The sequence below is a fragment of the Podarcis bocagei genome, assembly GCF_964188305.1.
Source record: "Podarcis bocagei genome assembly, chromosome: W".
NCBI classification, from domain to species: domain Eukaryota; kingdom Metazoa; phylum Chordata; class Lepidosauria; order Squamata; family Lacertidae; genus Podarcis; species Podarcis bocagei.
The window spans coordinates 18,146,112-18,163,354 of record NC_138131.1 but is presented as its reverse complement, the minus strand read 5'-3'; the positions used below and the strand labels follow the sequence as shown (position 1 = coordinate 18,163,354).

The window sequence follows — 17,243 nt, the reverse complement described above, 5'->3', positions numbered from 1 at the left end:
GCCTCGTAGTATAGCCTTAAGTCTGGCAGGGCAAACCCCCCTCTTTCTTTTGCATCAGTTAGTATTTTAAACTTTATTCGGGGCTTTTTGCCCTGCCAGACAAACTTTGAAATGTCCCTCTGCCACTTTCCAAAACATTCCACTCTGTCCACGACCTGCAAGGTTTGAAATAAAAACAGCATTTTTGGCAAAACATTCATCTTAACAGCAGCAATTCAGCCCAGCAAGGAAAGCTTCAATCTCGACCAAGTTTCCAAATCTTTCTTAACTTCTAACCAACATTTCTCATAATTGTCCTTAAACAAATTCAAATTTTTAGGCGTCAAGTTTACCCCCAGGTATTTCACTTTCTTAACCACAGTTAACTCTGTTTCCTTCTGAAACCCCTCTATTTCTAAAGGCGTCAAGTTTTTCCCCAAAACTTTAGTTTTTTGTTTGTTCAACTTAAATCCTGCCACCCGACCAAATTCTTGTATCAGTTCCAAAACTCTTTTTGTACTAGATTCTGGCTCCTGTAGTGTTAAAACTAAGTCATCTGCAAATGCTTTCAATTTATATTGTTTCACTCCGACCGTGATCCCCTGTATTTGCCGGTCCCTCCTAATCATGTTCAGCAAAACCTCCAGGACTGATATAAATAATAGGGGGGATAGGGGGCACCCCTGGCGTGTTCCTTTTTCAATATGGAACTCCTCTGTCACCACATTGTTCACTATCAACTTAGCTTTTTGTTCTGAATAAATTGCTTCTATGCCATTTTCAAACCCCCGTCCCACTCCCATCCCTTCCAAGTTTCTCTTCATAAATTTCCAAGAAATATTGTCAAAGGCCTTCTCCGCATCAATAAAAATTAACACTGCTTTAGTGTTAATATTTGTTTGCAAAAGTTCCAGAATATCAATAATATTCCTAGTATTGTCAAACAAATGCCTACCAGGAAGAAAGCCTGCTTGGTCCTTATGAATTACTTCATTTAAAACCTTTTTCAATCTGCTTGCCAAAATGTCTGCAAATATTTTATAATCCACATTTAGGAGTGAGATGGGACGGTAGTTCCTAAGTTGAGTCTTTTCAGTTTCCACTTTGGGTATCAATGTGATGAAAGCTTCTTTCCACGTTTCCGGTGCCCTTCCTCCCCCCATAATCTGATTGCAAACCTCCATTAGTGGTTGAATCAAGTAGTCTTTTAATGTCTTATAGTACTTGGAGGTAAGCCCATCTGGGCCTGGAGATTTGCCCAGCTGCATATTCTGAATGGCATCCTCAATTTCCTGTTGTGTTATTTTACAATTCAAGGTTGATCTCTTCTCCTGAGATAATTCTGGTAAGCCGTTGAGTTTCAAAAATCGTTCCATCTCAGACACTTCCTCAGGCCCTTGTGTATACAGCTTTTTAAAGTATTTCTGGAAACACTTTCTAATTTCGCCTGGTTTCTGGATATTTTTCCCTTCCACCTCTAGATTGGTAACATAGTTAAGTTTCTGTCTTTTTTTCAACTGCCATACCAGCAGTTTCCCACATTTATTTGCTGACTCAAAGGATCTTTGTCTCATTTGTTTAATTTTCCATTCCACTTCTTGATTTATCAATTTCAAATATTGTGCCTGATGGAATTTAATTTCTCGCAAGATCTCTTTGGATTTTGGTTTAGATCTCAATCTTTTCTCTCCATCTCTTATCCTCTCTAATATTTTGTCCTTTTTCCCATTCCAGAGTTTTTTCTTAATTATGTTTTGTTGTATCAGAAACCCCCTCATTACAGCTTTACTCGCGTCCCAGATTGTTCTTTTTTCCACTGAAGTGTTCAAGTTAATTTCAAAATAGTCCTTTAAAGTTTTTTGGGCCTTCTTTACGATCCCTTGATCTCTAAACAGGGTGTCATTCATTTTCCATCTGAAGGAGCCGGCTGGAGTAAGTCTCAATTCCATTTTCAGGGCGTTATGGTCGGAGCAAGTCTTTGGGCAGATTTCCACTCTTATAGTCTTTGGTGCCAGCCCTCTAGTTGTCCAAATTTGGTCGATTCTTGTCCATGACAAGTGGGCCTCAGAGAAGAAAGTTCCCTCTCTACCTAGGGGGTTCCTTGTCCGCCAAATGTCAATCAAATCCATATTGTCTGCCAGTTCAAAAAAAGTTTTCGGTAGTCTGCCATCCTTAGTTAAATTTTGGTTTTGTGACTTATCCATCAAAGTAGAGACCACCCCATTCATATCTCCCATCATAATGATGTTCGAATAATCCAGATAGTCCAATAATGTCTCATGTAGCTTCTTATAAAATTCTGCTTTCCCCTCATTTGGTGCATAAATTCCTAATATCAAAACTTTTTCTCCTTGAGATTGTATTTCAATTGCCAAGATTCTTCCTTGCTCATCTTTAAACAAAAATTTTGGTGCTAGGTTCTCCTTTACGTAGATCACCAGGCCTCTCTTTTTTACTTTGTCTGATGAAATAAATTCTTGGCCTAGTCTTTTGTTGATTAGTACTTTCCTGTGGAGCCTAGTCACATGCGTTTCTTGCAAGCAAATTATATCCAAATGTTCCTTTTTCAAAATATGAAAAATCCTTTTTCGTTTTTCCGGGGAATTTGCGCCATTAATGTTCCAACTATACAGCTGCAGAGACATCCTGTATCAATCTGTTGTTGCTCTTTATGGGGTGTCCTCCTTTTTGTCCGAGTCCGAGGGAGATGGTGTTGGTTCCAATCCAGGCTGTGGCGGAGGCCAAGGGACTGCTGATCCCTTCTGAAGATCCTCTCCGTGGTCGTGCAGGAACTTCTGGTTGTCCTCTTTTGTTTTAATTCTAACCTTCTTTCCTTTGTATTTGAATGATAGGCCTTGTGGAAACTCCCACCTATAAGGTATCCCGTTACCTCTCAAAAGTCTTGCTAGGTCAGTATAAATAGATCTGAGATCCAGTAATTGTTTTGGTATATCCTTATAAATTTCCGCTCTTCTGTCCTGGATCTCAAGTGATTTATTAAAATGAAGGTCGAGTATTTTGTCTCTCTCCTGTTTGGTCCTTAGGATAATCAAGCAGTCTCTGGGTCTGTCCTTCCTGGCGACACTTCCCAATCTAAATGCCGTTGTTATTTTAAAGTCTTCGTCTTCCTTTATACCCCAGAATTTGGAAAATTCTGCTGTCAAGTAACCAGTCAAATCTTCTTTCTCAAGCTCTGGGATGGAGCGTAATCTCAAATTATTTTCCCGGTTTCTCAATTCCACCATAGACAGGTAGGCCTGCTGGTCCCCAATGTGCTTGTGTAGTGGCCTTACCTCTCCTTTCAATTCATCCACTTTTTGAATTGCTTGGTCAGCTTTTTCGTTCGCAGCTTCGGCCAGTTTCCGGTTCTCAGAGGTAACGTCTTTTAGATTCCCAATTGATTGTGAATGCTGTGCCACTTGTTCAGATAGCTTTGTGATAGAGGATGTGGCTAAGTCAATTTTTGCTGTTTGGTCGTCAACCTTCTTATTTAAGATTGCAAATTGTTGTAGCATTTCCTTCAGAAGTGTATCAGATCCACCTGCAGCCATATCCTCTGTTGCTGGTTGTTCAGCTTCCTTTGGTTCAGCTGTTGTTGAAGCTTCAGTTCCCTTCAATTCAGCTGCTGTTGGCGGTTCAATTCCCTTCAGTACAGCAGGAACTGATGATCTACGTGACTGAGAAGTCAAGGTTGTTTGCACAAGTTGGCCTTTCGCTGCTTTCGCTTTTGCAGATCTTGTTTTCGGTTGGCCACTCATTCCCCACCTGTCTATGAGTCAAGGTCAAACTGTCAAATGTTCCATGGGAAGAACAGACCTCAATGTAGATAACAACAGCAGAGAGTCAAAACAAAGTTAGTTCCCAGGAAATTGTAAATCCCAATCTCCACTAGAGGGAGTACAGTTAGAGGGAGTACAGTTCGAGTTCATGAGAGAGGAAAAAAAGTTTTGGTCGCCATTAAAGTTCCTGCCGCTAAATAGTTTAACAATAGTCCTTAGAACTTTTTTCCACTTTTTTCCACTTGCAGAGCCCTTGCAAAGTTGCCACAAAAGTCACTTCCCAAGGTGCAGGATACAGTTACTTAGTTGTATATTCCAGAATTGCCTCTATGTATCTGTTTCAGTTTTGTAGATTGTATCCGCAAAAGGCATTCTTTTCCCCCGCCACCCCGAGGCTGGGTTTTAAATTTTAAGATCCATCAAAGGAGAAGGTTCCCAAATTGCTTCAACACAGTAGAATAGATAAGAAAGAAAACTTGCCTTTCATTTCAACCACCAGTTCTGTCAGACGCATAATACTTCCAATTTTAAAATCCCTTTCTACGGCTGCCAGCCTGTCAGTTCCTTTGCCTTTGATCTGTAAGCCTTGCCGGAAGACGGACTTCCTTTTTTTCGTCTCCCGCTTTCAGCCAAATTTCTAAATTTGTAAATCCGAAGTAGAGTAACACTTACTCACGAGTAGATAATTTGGAGTCCAATGGTTAAGGAAGAAAGGTCGGCGCTCATCAGCAGCAGCCGCGCGGCTTCGCTCCCGCAGAAAGAGCGATGAACTCTCAGCACCGCTTCCCCTCCGCGCTTCCGGAACCCTTTACGGGGTCCCTTCTTCGTTTTGGGGGTCGATCCAGGTGCCCGCCGAGTCCCACGGCCACGAGCTCACTCTGCTCGTGTTTTTTCTTGATGGATCGTCGCTGTGCCGTAGCGAACGATCCTTTTCTGCGGAGCCCCTCTCTAGAGACTAAAGAGGACCGCCATTGCCGTTTCGCGCCACCTCCGGAAGTGGGGGAGAGTATTGCACCCTGAGGCATTCCACACACCAAGGAGTGGCGCGATGACAGTTCCCCCCCAAGCACCACCCTCTGTCCCCGACCAGAGAGAAATGAGTGCAGCCATTGAAGGACTGTGCTCTGGATCCTTATGTCGGCAAGGCGGTGGTCCAGGAGTTCGTGGTCGACCATGTCAAAAGCTGCTGACAGATCGAGAAGAATCAGCAGCCCCGACCCGCCTCGATCCAGCTGCCTACGGAGATCATCTGTTAGGGCGACCAGAGCCGTCTCGGTCCCATGACCAGCGCGAAAGCCGGACTGGAATGGATCCAGGGCCGATGTTTCATCCAGAAACCCACCAAGCTGTTCAGCAACCGCTCTCTCAATCACCTTACCCAGGAATGGAAGGTTCGAAACCGGGCGGTAATTGGATAGATCTAAAGGATCTAATGATGTTTTCTTTAAGAGCGGGCGCACCACTGCCTCCTTCAATTCCTCTGGGAATGTCCCGGTGCCAAGGGACAAATTGATGATATCCCCCAGGGGGGCCCGCACCTCGTCTGGACACGCTCTAATCAGCCAAGACGGGCACGGGTCAAGAGGACAGGTGATGGGCTTTCCAGCTCAGAGGAGTCTGTCCACATCGGCTGGGACTATCCAGTCAAAGTGGTCCAATACTGGACCCGAGGACTCTGCCACTGAATGGAAGATTAATATGTAAGGCAAAACATCCCATGAACCAGCACAAAAGAGGCATTTTAGAAAACTTGGAGGTGGTGGTGGGAGAGGGTAAGGTTTTAAGCATAAGGTTATGCTTAAAATTCTGCAAGGAAGGCTTAAGCAGTATGTGGACCGAGAACTCCCAGAAGTGCAAGCTGGATTTCGAAGGGGCAGAGGAACCAGAGACCAAATTGCAAACATGCGCTCGATTATGGAGAAAGCTAGAGAGTTCCAGAAAGACATCTACTTCTGCTTCATTGACTATGCAAAAGCCTTTGACTGTGTCGACCACAGCAAACTATGGCAAGTTCTTAAAGAAATGGGAGTGCCTGATCACCTCATCTGTCTCCTGAGAAATCTCTATGTGGGACAAGAAGCTACAGTTAGAACTGGATATGGAACAACTGACTGGTTCAAAATTGGGAAAGGAGTACGGCAAGGCTGTATATTGTCTCCCTGCTTATTTAACTTATATGCAGAATTCATCATGCGAAAGGCTGGGCTGGATGAATCCCAAACCGGAATTAAGATTGCCGGAAGAAATATCAACAACCTCAGATATGCAGATGACACAACCTTGATGGCAGAAAGTGAGGAGGAATTAAAGAACCTTTTATTGAGGGTGAAAGAGGAGAGCGCAAAATATGGTCTGAAGCTCAACATCAAAAAAACGAAGATCATGCCCACTGGGCCCATCACCTCCTGGCAAATAGAAGGGGAAGAAATGGAGGCAGTGAGAGATTTTACCTTCTTGGGCTCCATGATCACTGCAGATGGTGACAGCAGTCACGAAATTAAAAGACGCCTGCTCCTTGGGTGAAAGGCGATGGCAAACCTAGACAGCATCTTAAAAAGCAGAGACATCACCTTACCAACAAAGGTCCGTATAGTTAAAGCCATGGTTTTCCCAGTAGTGATGTATGGAAGTGAGAGCTGGACCATAAAGAAGGCTGATCGCCGAAGAATTGATGCTTTTGAATTATGGTGCTGGAGGAGACTCTTGAGAGTCCCATGGACTGCAAGAAGATCAAACGTATCCATTATTAAGGAAATCAGCCCTGAGTGCTCACGGGAAGGACAGATCCTGAAGCTGAGGCTCCAGTGCTTTGGCCACCTCATGAGAAGAGAAGACTCCCTGGAAAGATGGACGGGAAAGATGGACGGCACAAGGAGAAGGGGACGACAGAGGATGAGATGGTTGGACAGCGTTCTCGAAGCTACAAACATGAGTCTGACCAAACTGCGGGAGGCAGTGGAAGACAGGAGTGCCTGGCGTGCTCTGGTCCATGGGGTCACGAAGAGTCGGACACGACTAAACAACAAAACAAAAGCACCTCTCTTTGCGCATGCGTCCCTAGTCCCTTTCTGCCAGCCGGTGGTGACTGTGTTTCTGGGTCCGACTGAGTGGTTGACGTGTCCGTTCTGTCAGAAACCGGCCGGTGAGTTAAGAGAAAGGGTTTTATGTTCCGCATTTTCTTTTCCTTGGAGTTTAAAGGGTGCGTGAAATGTCTGTGTGGGTTTTTGTTTTGTTTTCTGGAGGGTGCAAAGCAGCCTTCAGTACTGCCTACGGAGACATTGTGGCAGCCATAGTCACAGCAACCTGTTCCTTCTTCTGCCACCGCCCATAACAGGCAGAGCTAGGCCTCGTAACCATAGAAACTTTCAGAAAGTGCCAACCCTTCATGCCTAGAGATTTTTCAACAAGACGCCCAATTCCAGCTAATGAGCTCGTTCCGCTTGGCTCATGCAGCAGCCCTTGATTGGACCGCGACACCGGTAGGACGGCCCAATGAGGCTCGAGGACGGCCGAGAGGAAAGAGAAGGGGAGGGGAAGGGAAGCGACACAACCAAGGCCGACGGAGCGGTGCGCGACGGGGCCTAACGTCAGGGACGGAGCGGACCTATCGGCTCCGGCCAGCTTAGTGGCAAGCGACCAATCGGGAGGCTCCAGCGAGAGAAAATGGGCCAATAGTGGGACTGCACGCAAGGCCACGGGAAGGTATATAAGAGCCGAGGGGGGCATATGGGCCAAACCGGTGAGCTTTGAGTGAGAAAATCACAATTCGTATTGTTGCGTTTGTCGGATAGTGCGTGAGGTGACCGCGAGGTCCTGTTACCTAATACAGGTAAGGCTTGGGGTGGCCTAGTGCTTGAGCGGAGGAAGAGGCGGGGGCCGGGGCCTAACGAGAAGGGGAGGGTGGCTTCTCCAAATCTATCGGGCCTTGCGGGGTCCCCCCTTGCCCTCAAAATGCCCCTTCGTTCTCATTTACCCAGGTTCCCATTGAGAAAAATCCTATTGCGGCTCTTGGTCCAAAGCGCTCCATTTTTATTCGCATTTCCTGCCAGATCCATATTCTCCCTTGGTGGTGGTGGTTGGGTGGCGATTGCAGTGATTACAGCAGTGTTTCCCAACCTTGGGTCTCCAGCTGCTGTTGGACTACAATTCCCATCATCCCTGACCATTGGTCTTGCTAGCAAGGGATGATGGGAGTTGTAGTCCAAAAACAGCTGGAGACCCAAGGTTGGGAAACACTGGATTACAGTATTTGGTATGCATGCATGAATAAAAGGGGTTTATATCGCAGAATAGGAACAGATGTTTGTGTGGGGTATTCTTTTTCGTTCCCCCTTGCTCCTTACCTGGGAGAGGGGATTTTTTTGCAAAAAGCAGAACTTGCTAGATGTTTCTATATGGTGTTGGTTTTGTATATTGATAACCTTTACCGGTTTGGGGTAAATGGTAATAGCTGGGTTTCTGGTGATGGGGACAGCGACTACTCCCTTCTCCCACTTCACCTTATGAGAATGGTGAAGGCAAAACAGCTGTGGTTGCAGTGAACAACGTTAATTATTTGATTTGAGGCTACTCATTTTACAGTGACTCCATATACCAAAAAAATGGGAGGGGGAGCAGCCTATCTCTGACACTGGATTACATACTTACTCTTTGCTTTTAATGTTGGGGTTGTCTGAACTAAAGTTAAGAGGTTGGTAGCCTTTTTTTGATGTTAGGTTTTGCAGCTTTTACATACTGCCTTTCCACATTATTTTTCTCAATGGATGCCTGTAGAATTTAGCAGTGTGTGGGGGTTCACATTCATGTTTAAGTATCAGGAGAGCTACATATTTTCTTAACCCCTTTACTGCCTTTTCCTTGAACAGAAAAGTTTCCTGGGCCTCCTTTGTATAGAATTTGGGGTGGGGTGTTTTCTTTGAGCTGCCTGCATGTTTGCAGGCTGTGGGTCTTGGTAGCCTCTAGTCCTGATTGGCCCTCACAGCCTTTGCTAAGGATGTGTGGGACCAGTAATACTTACTCTGTAAATCTGCCCCCATTTCCATTAAACGGGCATAATGGTATTGTCTTTTTGCTCATAGTATTGCCACTGATGGTTGATTTTACTTATTACAGGGTTTTTTCTCTCTCTGATTGTGAATATTTGGTACAAGGGCAGAATGAAGTATGCCCTTGTCTGCCTGTTGCTCATTGGCAGTGTATTTGCTGCTGATGACGACAACAAAAAGGAGGATGTGGGGACTGTGGTTGGCATTGATCTGGGAACCACATATTCCTGGTAAGTAAAAGAAGGGTGCCTATTTGATTGACTGGCTTCTGGGTGTCTTGAATAGCTTATGGCCACTGCACCAAAATATGGCCAAGATTCTGCACTAGTGTATGCAAACGAATTGTACTGTATTACTATTTTAATTCACTTGGTACAAGTCAAGGGAGTAATAATACAATATCTATTCAACTCAAACTATTTTGTTTTAGTGTAGTCTTACAACTAAAAGCTTGAGTACTGGCCAGAAACATTAGTATTAGGCTGCCCAGAGGATACAACTAGCTTGCTTGCTGCACCTCATCATAGGGATCAGATTTTTTGCTTGATGTGCTTGATTTTCTCCTGTTTGCTGTTGGTTTTGTGTGGATTCTGTTTTTGTTGGTGGTGGTCATTTTTCCTTGGTTGTGTTAATGCATATTAATGTACTGTATTTTAGGTGTATTATATTTTGTGAACCACCCAGAATAATAATAATATAGTTATGAGCGGCTTCCAACATAATATTAAAATACAATAATCTATTAAACATTAAAAGCTTCCCTAAACAGGGCTGCCTTCAGATGTCTTCCAAAAGTCTGGTAATTGTTTTTCGCTTTGACATCTGGTGGGCGGGTGTTTCACAGGGCGGGTGCCACTACCGAGAAGGCCCTATGCCTGGTTCCCTGTAACTTGGCTTCTTGCAGCGAAGGAACCGCCAGAAGGCCCTTGGCGCTAGACTTCAGCGTCCGGGCAGAACGATGGGGGTGGAGATGCTCCTTCAGGTATACTGGGCCGAGGCCATTTAGATGTTTAAAGGTCAGCACCAACACTTTGAATTGTGCTCGGAAATGTAATGGGAGCCAATGTAAGTCTTTCAAGGTCGGTGTTATGTGGTCTTGGCCGCTCCCAGTCACCAGTCTAGCTGCCACATTCTGGATTAGTTGTAGTTTCCAGGTCACCTTCAAAAGTAGCCCCACGTAGAGCACATTGCAGTAGTCCAAGCGAGAGATAACTAGAGCATGTACCACTCTGGCGAGACAGTCTGCGGGCAGATGGGGTCTCAGCCTGTGTACCAGATGGAGCTGGTAGACAGTTGCCCTGGACACAGAATTGACCTGCACCTCCATGGACAGCTGTGAGTCTACCTCTTCCCGAATCTGAGCGACTTTATCTGCAAAAAACTTTGCAAAATCATTGCAGGAGATCATGTGGCCCGTACTGGTCCCCGATGTAGCAGGTGGTTCTGCTAAATTGCGAACCGCCTTAAAGAGCCTCCTGCAGCTGTTTTCTGCAGATGCAATAGAGGTGGTGAAGAAAGTCTTCTTCGCCATTGCTACCACCACTTGGTAGACTCGACATTGAGCTCTAACCCATGTCCAGTCAGCTTCAGAATGAGTTATACGCCACCAGCGCTCTAGCCGTCTCAGCAATTGTTTCATTGCCCTCAGATCCGTGGAAAACCACGGGGGTTGTCCAGGCTCCATGCAGTCGGAGAGTGCGCTTTGGAGCCAAACAGTCAATAGCCCTGGTTAACGCCACATTCCAGCGGGCCACCAGGGAATCGGCTGAAAGGCCATCAGCATGGGATAAAGCATCCCCTACCACTCTCTGGGAACCATTTTGATCTATTAAGTGGTGGGGGCAGACCATCCAAATCGTTCCCACCTCCCTGCAGAGGGGAAGGGTCGCGGAGAAGTCCAGGTTCACCAGGAAGTGATCTGACCTTGGCATTTCTTTAATTTTGCTTTTACTATTTAAAGAAGCCTTTAAATAATACATATATATTAAAAAGTAACTTCCATTCTCTTTTACAGTGTTGGTGTTTTCAAGAATGGGCGTGTGGAGATAATTGCTAATGACCAGGGTAACAGAATCACACCCTCCTATGTGGCCTTCACACCAGAGGGGGAACGTCTTATAGGTGATGCAGCAAAGAACCAGCTGACTTCAAACCCTGAGAATACTGTATTTGATGCCAAGCGCCTCATTGGTAGAACATGGAATGATCCTTCTGTGCAGCAGGATATAAAATACCTACCTTTCAAGGTACTCATTTTGTGCCTTTTATGTTATGGTACAGTGGTACCTCGGGTTACATACCCTTCAGGTTACATACACTTCAGACCTCAGATTACAGACTCTGCTAACCCAGAAATAGTGCTTCAGGTTAAGAACTTTGCTTCAGGATGAGAACAGAAATCGTGCTCTGGCGGCAGCAGGAGGCCCCATTAGCTAAAGTGGTGCTTCAGGTTAAGTACAGACCTCAGGAATGAATTACCGTATTTTTCGCTCTATAACACGCACCTGACCATAACACGCACATCGTTTTTAGAGGAGGAAAACAAGGGAAAAAATATTCTGAATGAAACAGTGGACGTATCATTTTTGTGCTTCATGCTGTGGCCACAGACATGTGATCTGATGGTGAATTTGGGGTGACCCAATGCAAAAATCCTGAGAATCCCTGTGGATCCATGCTTTGTAACCACGTTTTTGCACCATTGCAGCCCCAGGCAACAGTGGGTGCGTGATTTTTTTTGGGGGGGACAGGCTGTAGTCATGGACATGCTATGTGCTCTGATGGTGAATTTTGGCTGACCCAATGCAAAGATCCTGAGGATCCATGTGGACCCATACTTTTTAACCACGTTTTTGCACCATTGCAGCCCCAGGCAACAGTGGGTGCGTGATTTTTTTTGGGGGGGACAGGCTGTAGTCATGGACATGCTATGTGCTCTGATGGGGAATTTTGGCTGACCCAATGCAAAGATCCTGAGGATCCATGTGGATCCATGCTTTGTAACCACGTTTTTGCACCATTGCAGCCCCAGGCAACAGTGGGTGCGTGATTTTTTTTGGGGGGGGGACAGGCTGTAGCCATGGACATGCTATGTGCTCTGGTGGTGAATTTTGGCTGACCCAATGCAAAGATCCTGAGGATCCATGTGGATCCATGCTTTGTAACCACGTTTTTGCACCATTGCAGCCCCAGGCAACAATGGGTGTGTGATTTTGGGGGGGCAGGCTGTAGCCATGGACATGCTGTGTGCTCTGATGGTGAATTTGGGGTGACCCAATGCAAAGATCCTGAGGATCCATGTGGATCCATGCTTTGTAACCACATTTTAAGTGGGGAGGGAAGGAAAAACACAGAAGGCTAAGAATGCAGGAGAGGGCTATAAGGTGAGGAAAGGAAGGCAAAAGTTTCCCCCCACCCACCCACACAAGCCAGCCAGCGTGTGCTCTCTCTCTCTCTCTCCCTCTTTAAATGGAAGAAAGCATATTTGAATGCTGTGTGTCTCCAAAAACAAAAAGCAGGAAGTCAAATCAGAATTTTTAGCCGAACCTGTAGTCTCTCTTCCCTTCACAAACATTGTTCCTCCGGAGCAGGGAGAGGATAGAAGGACGGACGCTCTGCTTTCCCTCTCTACTTGCCTGGAGGGGAGGGGCTTCCCCTGCTCTTTGTTCGGACGCTCTGCTTTCCCTCTCTACTTGCCTGGAGGGGAGGGGCTTTCCCTGCTCTTTGTTCGGACGCTCTGCTTTCCCTCTCTACTTGCCTGGAGGGGAGGGGCTTTCCCTGCTCTTTGTTCGGACGCTCTGCTTTCCCTCTCTACTTGCCTGGAGGGGAGGGGCTTCCCCTGCTCTTTGTTCCGTTTGAGCAAACACAGCAAGGAAACAGAGGGGGCGGGCAGTAAGACCCTGAGGCAGAATGCAGGAAAGCAGCCACTTCCTGTATCACGGAGCTCCCTTCTCCCTGAAGCGCGGTTTGATTTTTGCCTTATTTTTCGGCTCCAGGGACCACACATTCGCTCCATAACACGCACAGACATTTCCCCTTCCTTTTTAGGAGAAAAAATCTGCGTGTTATAGAGCGAAAAATACGGTAAGTACTTAACCTGAGGGTACCACTGTATATATAAAGTACATTGAACACCTTTTGGTGTGAAATTTGAACCCAGCCTGTCCCCAGCCCTAGCACTTTCCTAGAGACACTAGGTTACTAAGCTATGTATGAAGTGTTTTTCCAGTCCACACAACTTATGGCTCTGCTTTCACTCTGCTCACGATACCAGCATCAAAGCATGGGTTATTCTGCATCTGGCAACCTGATGGGCAGGTTGTTTGGTCCTGCTGCATCCTCAATGGAACCTCTTTAAGTCCACCACAAGATTAATATTGTAGATGTGGTGCTTTTGGTTTTTAACCATGTCCACTTGTACCTGTCTTTACAGGTTATTGAAAAGAAGTCCAAGCCCCATATTCAGGTTGATATTGGAGGTGGCCAAATGAAGACCTTTGCCCCAGAAGAAATTTCAGCAATGGTTCTGACTAAAATGAAGGAGACTGCTGAGGCCTACTTGGGAAAGAAGGTAAGATGTTATTTCAGCTGAAGCACACAAGCAAAAAGAATAGGCACTGAGGGGAGCCTTTGTGAATCTACCATGTATGGAGACTGGCCAGTGGTTGGTCTAATCCTTTACTTCTTACTCTAGTTAGCAGCAGGTCTCAGATGCCTTTCTGATCTAGAGATAATTCTAAACTGGATTGAACATGTACTATTCTGCATGCAGTTTAAGTGTTCTACTGCTGAGCTTTAATGCCTCCTAACAGGCCTGGCTGCTTGTACATGAGGAGTCCATGCCTTCTGGGTTCCCTGGGACATAAAATGGATGGGGGTGGTAGAACTGTTCTCCAAGCTGAGGCAGCCAATCTGTAGCCTTCTGGATCTGTTTGAATTCCAATTTCCAATATCCCTGACAGTTGACAATGCTGGATGGGGCTGATGAGAGCCCAGCAGCATCTAGAAGGGCAACAGGCAATCCACTCTACGTAGTCTTGAAAGGTGCATTCTAGACAATCGGGCTCCCTCCCCCTCCCCCCAAAAAACTGTATTAGATGTTAATTTGGAAACAGCAATCCAAATTATTCTCATTCTTCTCCAGGTCACCCATGCTGTTGTCACTGTGCCAGCTTACTTCAACGATGCCCAGCGTCAGGCTACAAAGGATGCTGGTACTATTGCAGGGCTGAATGTCATGAGAATAATCAATGAGCCGTAAGTAGGGTTTTAAGTCTTCTGCCAGTATTTGGAATTTATGTGGGCTTTTTTCACATTTACCAAACTAACGAGTTGCTCTTACAGGACTGCTGCTGCTATTGCTTATGGCCTAGACAAGAGGGAGGGCGAGAAGAACATCCTTGTCTTTGACTTGGGTGGTGGAACTTTTGATGTCTCCCTCCTCTCAATTGATAATGGTGTCTTTGAAGTTGTGGCAACCAATGGAGACACTCACCTGGGTGGGGAAGACTTTGACCAGCGTGTAATGGAACATTTCATCAAGCTCTACAAGAAGAAAACTGGAAAGGATGTTCGGAAGGACAACAGAGCTGTTCAGAAGCTTCGTCGAGAAGTTGAAAAAGCCAAAAGAGCGCTTTCTTCTCAACACCAATCTAGAATTGAGATTGAATCTTTCTTTGAAGGAGAAGACTTCTCTGAAACCTTGACAAGAGCAAAATTTGAAGAACTGAACATGGTAGGTATCTTGAATTTTAAAATGGGTAATTGCAGTAATTGCTGTACACAAAACATAAAAGTGGGAGAGATGTAATAATAATTAATAATAATTTATTTATTATTTGTACCCCACCCATCTGGCTGGGTTTCCCCAGCCACTCTGGGTGGCTTCCAACAAAGATTAAAAATACATTCAAATGTCGCACATTAAAAACTTCCCTGAACAGGGAAGTTTAGATGTCTTCTAAATGTTAGGTAGTTGTTTCTCTCTTTGACATCTGATAGGAGGGTGTCCCACAGGGTGGGCGCCACTACCGAGAAGACCCTCTGCCTGGTTTCCTGTAGCTTGGCTTCTCACAATGAGGGAACCGCCAGAAGGCCCTCAGCGCTGGACCTCAGCGTCCGGGCAGAATGATGGGGGTGGAGACGCTCCTTCAGGTATACTGGGCCAATTATAGTAACATGTAGTACATGCGTGTCATGGGAAAAATAAAGTGGTGCCCTCCTGTGTGAAATGTTATCCCACTCCCAAGACACTATGCTGGTCAAACTGCACCAACAGCAGAGAATAAATTGGTTCCCTAATGGCTTGAGTCAAAATTGCTTGTCCTCTAAAAGATAGCAGTGACTGATCTTTGTGGATTCTCCTGTTAAAGACAAATGAGATGTTACGAGTAGGCCCATCTGATCTCAAATAGCATCACACATGGGCATCTTGGGGGCAGGATGTATTTGATAATTTGGTGACTGTATCATCTTGTGGCCTTGTTCTGTGATTGCCTTTCCACATCAATTAAGGGATTTTAAATTCTGCTTGTAGGATCTCTTCCGTTCCACCATGAAACCTGTCCAGAAAGTCCTAGAGGATGCAGACCTAAAGAAGTCTGACATTGATGAAATTGTGCTTGTTGGTGGCTCTACTCGCATCCCCAAAATACAGCAGCTTGTGAAAGAATTTTTCAATGGCAAGGAACCCTCTCGTGGAATCAACCCTGATGAAGCTGTAGCTTATGGTGCTGCTGTGCAGGCTGGTGTACTCTCTGGGGATCAAGATACTGGTAAGTCTGAGTGACTTAAATGCTGCATGAGGTGTTGGGCAGAGTAGCCTGTACAAGTGAAAAGCTTCCAGTCAGCCTCATAACTGTTTGGAATGGAAGATCTTTGTCTTTGCTGGCTGTCAAGTTTGTCACTACAGCTAGATAAATTATGGTGATGCTTCATCACTTAAAACCTCCTTTTCATTCTTAGGGGATCTGGTGCTGCTTGATGTGTGTCCCCTGACCTTGGGCATTGAGACTGTTGGTGGAGTAATGACCAAACTTATCCCAAGGAACACTGTTGTCCCCACCAAGAAATCACAGATCTTCTCCACAGCTTCAGATAACCAGCCAACTGTGACAATTAAGGTTTATGAAGGTAAGTGGCCGACCAACATCATTTGGCTTGGAAACTTTCAGAGTATTTTGTCTTCTGGGCATTAAAGAGTAAAAGGTGAATCCAACACAGCTTAATTTTGCAATGCATGTTTCCACATTTGTGAGGTTCCTTAACATGCTTTGAGTATCACTAGCTGTTGATTATTAATAGAAACACAAGTGGGATGCCTTTTAAAAAATAACCTTGTACTTGCATGATTACCAGAGTATAATCTGAGTGATTTCATGTGAAATGAAATCCCCCCCCCATAGGAGAACGTCCTCTTACAAAGGACAATCATCTCTTGGGAACTTTCGATCTGACTGGAATCCCTCCTGCTCCCCGTGGCGTCCCTCAGATTGAAGTTACCTTTGAAATAGATGTGAATGGAATTCTTCGTGTTACAGCTGAGGACAAGGGCACAGGCAACAAAAATAAGATCACTATCACCAATGACCAGAATCGTCTTACTCCAGAAGAAATTGAGAGGATGGTCAATGATGCAGAGAAGTTTGCTGAGGAAGACCAAAAGCTGAAAGAGCGGATCGATGCTAGGAATGAGCTGGAAAGTTATGCCTACTCACTGAAAAACCAGATTGGAGATAAGGAGAAGCTCGGTGGCAAGTTGTCATCTGAAGACAAAGAAACAATAGAGAAGGCTGTAGAGGAAAAGATTGAGTGGCTAGAGAGTCACCAAGATAGTGATATTGAGGAATTCAAAGCCCAAAAGAAGGAACTGGAAGAGGTGGTGCAACCAATTGTGGGCAGGTTGTATGGTAGTGCAGGCCCACCCCCTACCGAGGAAGAAGCAGCAGGAGGAGATAAGGATGAATTGTAGACCTCAGTTTCCTAGACGGTGCTGTAAATATTGGACTTTGAACTTTTGTTTAAACTATTTGAACTCTAGATTTGGAATGTGACCAGAATCTTCACATTGAGTGGAGTTGGAAATGCTAGCCCAAAAGTGGCTGTATACTGCTTTTCATTAGCAGTTGATAAATGTCCAGCAGGGGGGTGGGCAACCTGACAAGGGGAGCGGGTGAAGTATTGAAACCATTCTATTTAACAAGTTGGGTTGTGTGTGTTATGTGGAGAACTTTTCTACCCTCCTAGTGACAACAATAAATTTGTTACTTACACTGGATCTGGGTCTATTTGATCTTTGTAACACAAATGCTTATAGGAACTAAGAACACACCAGGACCAGAGCTATGGTTTTGTCTGCATGTTTCTTGGTCTGACCCCCTCAGAAACCACCTTCCTCAGAGCAGAATACAATTGTACAACAAATTATTCCCATGCATGTCTG

The 17,243-nt window shown here is 45.3% G+C and overlaps 1 protein-coding gene across 1 annotated transcript; it reads left to right on the top strand.

Annotated features, from left to right (window-relative positions):
• The first annotated feature begins 7,478 nt into the window (after positions 1-7,478).
• On the top strand, positions 7,479-17,078 carry LOC308577828 (endoplasmic reticulum chaperone BiP-like). The gene is made up of 9 exons (XM_081178218.1): positions 7,479-7,587; positions 8,871-9,033; positions 10,818-11,049; positions 13,236-13,373; positions 13,947-14,059; positions 14,147-14,537; positions 15,339-15,576; positions 15,767-15,934; positions 16,207-17,078. Exons 2-9 carry the CDS (start codon positions 8,915-8,917, stop codon positions 16,770-16,772), a joined length of 1,965 nt encoding a protein of 654 aa, XP_081034344.1. The 5' UTR covers positions 7,479-7,587; positions 8,871-8,914; the 3' UTR covers positions 16,773-17,078.
• Positions 17,079-17,243: the final 165 nt, after the last annotated feature.

What these genes read in the sequence shown, in the direction of transcription:
- LOC308577828 (XM_081178218.1), top strand. Translation starts at nt 8,915, where the DNA reads ATGAAGTATGCCCTTGTCTGCCTGTTGCTCATTGGCAGTGTATTTGCT. An exon ending in TAAAATACCTACCTTTCAAG is followed by an intron (nt 11,050 to 13,235) that starts GTACTCATTTTG and finishes CTGTCTTTACAG; the next exon opens with GTTATTGAAAAGAAGTCCAA. An exon ending in GACAATTAAGGTTTATGAAG is followed by an intron (nt 15,935 to 16,206) that starts GTAAGTGGCCGA and finishes CCCCCCCCATAG; the next exon opens with GAGAACGTCCTCTTACAAAG.